Consider the following 7,254-nt stretch of genomic DNA (forward strand, 5'->3'; position numbering starts at 1 on the left):
TACTTCAATATTGGTGAAAATAAATGATGTATTCAATTAAAATAAAGCCATGGTGGTGCAGTGGTTAGAATGCAGTATTGCAAGCTAACTCTGCTGACTGCCAGCAGTTTGATCCTGACTGGCTGAAGGTTGACTCAACCTTCCATCCTTCCGAAGTTGGTAAAATGAGGACCCAGATTGTTGGGTGCAATATGCTGACTCTAAACCGTTTAGAGAAGGCTATAAAGCACTATGAACTGCTATGGCTAAATTTAGTAAATAAGTTAAAGTGTTATACAATCTGAAGAGAAACCAGAGTAACTATGAAACTATAGCTCATGTCCTGCTATAATGCACCATCTATAAGGACTTATGAATTCAGTTTATAACACCTTACCTAATAAAATATCTGGGAAATCCCTATCTTTTTTATGTGTAACTATTGTTATCAGATAGGTATGAAGTATTTTCTCTGAATGTGGCCAAATTCTGCTATGCTGTATGTAAAATTAGGCAAACTTTAACAGCCCACTGTTAGTCCACTGTCAATCACAATATATTATTCTGTCTGTCTTTTATTTTTATTTTTTACTATTATTATTGTTTTAATGCTTTTATTTGCTGGTCTGTGACCATAATTTGTTTTCTTAGAATTTTCTGATCTGTTTTTGGCTTTCGTAAATAACATAATAGTTCATATTTTTATAGTATTTTAATAAGTGTTTATTGCATTTGAGTAGGCATGAAAAATCTGGTAAAAAAATATGAGCTACCACATCCTGAAGAGGTTGCTGTTTTAAAACAGAAGTTAGAAAAATGTCACAGTTCAGAACTTGCTCTTAATACAAATACGTAAGTAGCTATTTAAAGTTTTGTTAAATTCATTCTCTATTCTAATGGCCTAATTTCTGGCTAGGGTGTCTGTATTGATGTTATTCCATGTGTTTGTCAGTATTTACTCCTCAGTCAGGGCTTAAATGTATGATGAAAGTAGTTTTGTGGATTATAATGTTGTTTAGCAAAAACTTTAATGCAGCAAAATTGAATAGAGATAGGTTTATGTTATACAATAAACATGGATAAAGAGAAAATGTAGGGTGTTATGTAAAAACTAACATTGGTTTGCCTCATTTAACAACTTTAGAACTTACTTGCAGGCAGTGCTTTTTTTTCTAAAAAAAAAAAAAAAAAAAAGGTGCCGGAACTCACACACGTCATACAACCCGCCTTGCCTACCCTACAAGGTTCCATCCAAAAAAGGTGCCGGAACTCCGTTCTGGGCATTCTATGAGAAAAAAAGCCCTGCTTGTAGGTATTTTTTAATGCCCCTATTAAGTTCAAATCATTATTTATATAAATAGAAAAAAAAATATTTTCAAAGAATACTTTTGGATTAAATTTAGGTCATCTTTATTCTGCTGTAGGTTATACACTCTCAAGATAGGCTCCATGATGGAGAAAATGAAACAAACAGTAGATGGGGCAAGAGATAGAAATGGTGGGGATGCTCATTCTTATACTCCCCCCCTTTTTTTATTCTAAGTTGGATGCCAAAAGCCTAAAGTGATCTATTACTGAAGGCTTCATAAAAGTAGTAGAAAGAAATTGCAAAATAATATTTATATTAATCTGAAGGTTGATTTATTGAATTTATTATTTTTTCCAACTTCATGAGTTCTTCTTTGCATTACTTTTTCTACAGTCTATCAATGGAAAATATATATCTTATGGAAGTTGATTCCGGTTTACAAAAGTATATGTCTAAAAACTTTTCATTTACCACAGAGATAAATTTTAATTTTTATGCCTAGTTTTAAGGGGTTTATGTTAGATGTGCCCCAACTGCAGAGGGGAAATGTCCCAAGCCTGCTATGCTTTTTTTGTTACTCTCAGTCACTGTTCTTATTGCCACCTACCTGCAGGTCTCTGGATTTTCCAGAGTCCTTAATCCTTGGGAGAGATGGACTCCCTCTTCTCCTCTAAGAATGGCTACATTTATTTGTTAAATTTATTTGCCGCCTATCTCTCCATGGGGTGACTGTAGCCTGCTTGCAATAATAAAAAGGAAGAGAAATGAAAGGAGTGTAAACATACTAGAAGTAAAATAATAGAACAATAAAATAAACAATGACAAAGGAACACAATAAGAATAAGAGCAAGTGGGAAGGAGATGGAGTCTGCCATCAATCCACACCTCCAGTGTGGAACTGCCCCATTTGTTCCCTAGGCCAGCAGGCAGAACCGTGTCTTCAGGCTCTTGGAGCGGGATAGGGTTAGAACTAGAATCAGTTGGTGTTGAATAAACCTACAGCAGGGATCCCCAAGCCCTGGGCCGCACAAGTTGCAGGTGAGCGTGTGCAACTATTTGCATAAGCGGCAGGCACTCACATGGGAAGCTCCATTTGTGCGAGCGGTGGGCCCATGCAGCTGCTGCTTGCATACATGGAGCTGTACACATGAGCACCCAATGCTGGGTGGAAATATCCCCTCCTCCCCACCAATCCACAAAACCAGAGAGATTGGAGACCTCTATTCTATACAGTAGTTAAATTATTGTATTCTTTTTAATATAAAAATGGGATTGAATAAATTCAATAGTTGGAACATACCCTCTAACATTTTTCTGCTATGGGATTTTTGATAGGAAAAAGAGAAAAGGCTATGAAGGTGATGAATTCATCTCAAAAAAGTCTAGAATGGAGGAGGTTAGTAGTTTTTATGACACCTGATTAAATTTGTATTTAAACTGTATTATTAAAACAAAAAGAACACTATTTGTTTTAGATGGTACCTGTATCATGTCAGGAATCACTTTTTCTTATGCCAATTAATTTGACTTTTTAAAACTAAAACAAGTAATGTGCTATTTTGTTCCTCTTCTCAGAGCAAATCTCTGATCAATTTTTATTGGTTTCATTGTCTCATAAGAAATGAAGCAAGGGTTGAATTTATAAATGTCTCTGGATCATTCACTAAAATTTCCACCTGACACCTCAGAGCACTAATCTGTAATATATCCTGCCATATTTTTTTCTTTATGTACTTTTTATTTTGAATTGTTTTCGTGGCTTTATTGTATTTTCTTTATTATGTGGGTCATCCAGAGTCATTATAATAGATGGGTGGCTATACAAATGTGATAAAGAAATAGAAAATAAATTTATCATGGAATCAAAGGGGCAGGACCAGTTTCCAGATACCTTGCACAGCAGCTTATGGGACTATAGATATTAAGAAACATATACCTTATTTTCCCCAATAAACCAGAATTATTGGTAACTAAATATTACCAAATTATTAAAATCTAGAAGTATCAGAAATATGCAATTAAAACTAGCAGTAAACTGTTAACCAGTTCACATTTGCATATTACACAACTAAATGATTTTTACATTCAACACATAACGCTAAATTAGAATATTTAAGGGAAAAACGTAGTTCATAGTTGGACATCTGGACATGCTAGAACAGTGGTTCTCAACCTTTTTAATGCCGCGACCCCAACCGGTCGTAAGTCGAGGACTAAACAGGTCGTACGTCAAGGACTAAACCGGTTGTAAGTCGAGGACTACCCAACCGGTCGTAAGTCGAGGACTTTCCCTGCCCGGGAGCGCCGCACATGCATGGTTCTGCCCCCTGCACCGGCCGAGGCATAGCTGGCAAGCGGCAGAGACGGAGCAGGCTGATCACCAGCTGGCCCAGCCCAAGGGAGGTAAGGCACCCACCGGAAAAGGGGGAAAAATGGCGGACAAAAAAAATGGCGGACAGCCTTGCTTGGCGACCCCCGTGAAATGGTCGATCGACCCCAAATGGGGTCCCGACCCACAGGTTGAGAACCACTGTGCTAGAACCATATTTATGTATACTGAGATTCTTCCATCTTTAAATGTTTACAGTATTGAAGTTCTGCAATAGTTGTAACTTATTTGAAAATGCTCATGATTGGCTTGTCATATTTGCTTTATATGAATAAATTTGCATTTTAATATTGAAAACATACACCTGATATGTAATCAGGATCCTTGATAAATTAAGGGAGTGTTTTTCAAAGCTGGTGTAGTTAACTCACTCTAATAGGCTACTTATTGTGACTAATGTTCATGCAGGAAAAAATACATAAATAAGATTTAGGAGTAAGTTGGGAGTTTAATCTTTTGTAATAACATGCTTAATTTGATTTTGTTTTACTTAGGATGAATGGACAGATGATGATTTCATGGACTGATCTAGCTACATTCCTAATAGAAAATAAAATCTGAATTAATATACATTGGAAATAACCCCAGGCAGCATGTTGTACAACTTGTCATTCATCAGAAAATTATATATTTATATAATAAAAATTTTTTTACAAAGTGATACGGATACTTGAACTTATTTAAGTGGCATTAATGTGACTTCACAATGAACAAGGCTTGTCACTGCTTCTTTCCAATTGAACCAATCAACTATAATGTTCAAAGAAGATATGAACATAGCTACATTCAAAGGGCCTGTACAAATATCTTAAAGCATCATAATTATTGCTTAAGGAAGCATAATGCTTGAAATAATCTCAGGATGATGCCATGCAATAATTTTGAAATTCTTAGTATACTATTTAAACTTTATTTTTTATAAAAATATTCACCTAATTGCTCTCAGAAAGTCTGATATATCAGACTTTGAAAGCTACTTAACTAGTACAACCCTTGCTTGAGCTGAAAATATTGGATATTTAGCAAAATCTTTCGCTACCATCCCGGGCAAACATTGTGTTCCAATGGCTACAAATGAAATAGCCTGCTTATTGTGTGTATTTTGGAAGCAGCTATGGAAATGTATCGCAATATGTGAACATTGAACTTCTTTCTAAGGCATGCATGGAGTTGCTGATTTGGAGGATCAATCAAGTTTAATTTCCAAACCAAAGCCTTGCATTGACCTAGTAATGAAGTCGGCAAGTTGTGTTTAATGCCAAGTATATAGTTGGGGAATAGAAGAATTAATGTATATTGTCTAGTTTTGATCTACTGGGCATTTTAGCTCAGTGAAGGAGCATGAGAAATGTTTTACCTCAATTAGAAATACTGTAATTATCTAATTTACTCCATTAGTAATTGGAGATACATTTACAGGAATAAATATCAGCTGTAGAAAGTATTGTGAGCTGATATTTAATGTCTTACAACATACTGAACTTTTGATACAGATTAGAATGTTCTTTTACAACTAAGATACTTTTTATAAAGTATCTTGTGCAGTCTATCAGGCATAATTGTGAAATATAGATCCATGAACAATGCAGAACAGTGTGATTACGTTTGAATGGGTGGTTTAGCATAATATGATTTGTTAGTCACAAAAGGTGATACATTTCTCCAAAGGGATCTGCATTTGTAGCCAAACCTCAGAATTTTTGTAACTGGAGAGGGGACTCTTTTAAGTAATCCCTTTAAATTAGTAATATCCTGCTTTATATTTCAGACTGTTGAAAATCAGCTTGGATAAACAACCCCAATCCAAAGTTTCCCAACATTTGAGGGCTAATGAGAATATTTTGAAAGTATGGTCACACTTGCAAAATCTACCCCATCCCACTGTTTGATCACCTCAGCTTGCTTCATTTTTCTGGGAAGGTAGGGAAGTTTCCAAAGAAAACATTCAGAGTGCATCCCTTATCCCCTCATGTTTTTTAAAAGAATGCCTCCAATATACAGTAGTGGCCAAAATTGTGGAAACCTTTTGGGAAAAGTGTATGTTTGAGGTTTGATGGCTAATAACACTTTTTTTGGGAGGAGTACCATAAAATTATATATCAATGGAAAGATAATTTAATCAAGAATGTAATGCGACAAAGTTTGTTCAATTATCTGCACTGTATTCTATGAAAGGTTATTGCCAAATAACCAGAAAAAGGAAGCACAACTTGCTTAGATTGATATCAGGTAACTTTCCTTCATCTGATTGTAGCCAATGAGCATGAGTGTTTAGAGAGCCAATCAGGTGTCATCTTGTTTTGGCAATGAGCCAATCAGATCACAGTAGGATTCAGTTATTGATGTCATGTATTGAAGCTAAGAGGAGGACATTGGTCAGTGTGTTATGTGATCACTATCAAGTTGGTTGGGGGTTTTTGTGTTCTTTCATTTAGTGAGCTTGTAAAATGTAATAAAATTAAAGTAATGGTGCAAACAGTTGACTGGTTGCCCAGAAAGCGATGTAAAATAGTATTATTAAGTGAACAAGGCTACAGTTATAAAGAAATTAGAAGAAAAATTGGTGGAAACTTAACCAAAGGTGGCATTTCTACTGTACATTTTTCCCAAAAGATTTCCACAATTTTGGCCACTACTGAATAGGCAAAGTTCAGAAAACTAGGAATGCGGGGGGAGAATGCTGCTTCAGGATACCACTTTGCAGCTAGCTTTAATTAAACAAAATAGGTATACCTGTTGGGGGAAGTCCTAATCAGCTTGAGAGCAAATCTGGGTTTTTTGCACAAAAACATCTTTATCAACCTAAGGCCTGCTGATGTATAACTTCTGTTCTAGCACTGGCCATTATGGAGATCTTATACTTTCTATTTTTTTCCTATTATTCTTCATGTATTACGTGTAAAGATATGAGATAGTTTATGTTGCAAGATAAATGTACAGACAGAAAAGATATACATACTTGGGAAAGAAATATTCACTTCATTGATATTTTTGTTCATTTACAATCTAAACATGAATTCAAAGATTTTCACAATTGTTTTAAGAACTATTTTGAAATGCATTACATTAAAGCTTCCTCTGCTTCAACCCTCTGGAACTGTAACTTATTTTCAGAGTAAATCTTCATTACATACTTCAATGTATAGTTAATTTGTTCTTGGTTTTTCCGCTTTATTTGTAACTTGATTTGCATGAAGAACAGAGACTTCAAAATTCAGTAATGCAGTGGATCACAGCATATTTTTAGAGCCTACAATGGCAGCATAGTTGTAGATGACTTTTAAAGTGGCCACCTAGTCATCCTTAGCCTTTGTGATATCTCATGAACCTAACTCCAAGTGACAAGAGAGTACTTTCCATCATGATTTCTTTCAGTAATGGTGTTTTTAGCAGCTTTAATTCAGAACAGTCCTTGTTTAGCCTTGTCCTCTTACTCTTCTATAAAGGACTGATTAATGGCAACATATGGATTACTACGCCTAAGTGGGATTTTTTTTCAGTCAGCACTTATGAATGTACAAACAAACATATGTACATATATCACTAAATCTGAATTATTAGTCAGAAAAATTGAATG

General features: G+C 35.2%; 1 protein-coding gene across 2 annotated transcripts in view; it reads left to right on the plus strand.

The window, feature by feature from the left end:
- Positions 1-4,333, plus strand: part of CCNH (cyclin H) — an 11,694-nt gene extending 7,361 nt beyond the window's left edge. Inside the window, exons 7-9 of one of the 2 annotated variants that reach the window (XM_015832104.1) lie at positions 717-831; positions 2,624-2,684; positions 4,172-4,333. In XM_015832104.1, coding sequence (XP_015687590.1) covers positions 717-831; positions 2,624-2,684; positions 4,172-4,204 — 209 coding nt within the window. In that variant the 3' untranslated portion in view covers positions 4,205-4,333. The remainder of the gene's footprint in view (positions 1-716; positions 832-2,623; positions 2,685-4,171) is intronic. The other variant, XM_015832105.1, reaches the window with a different exon arrangement.
- Positions 4,334-7,254: the final 2,921 nt, after the last annotated feature.

The sequence above is a fragment of the Protobothrops mucrosquamatus genome, unplaced genomic scaffold (genome assembly GCF_001527695.2).
Source record: "Protobothrops mucrosquamatus isolate PMUCROS unplaced genomic scaffold, P.Mucros_1.0 scaffold_303, whole genome shotgun sequence".
Classification (NCBI taxonomy): domain Eukaryota; kingdom Metazoa; phylum Chordata; class Lepidosauria; order Squamata; family Viperidae; genus Protobothrops; species Protobothrops mucrosquamatus.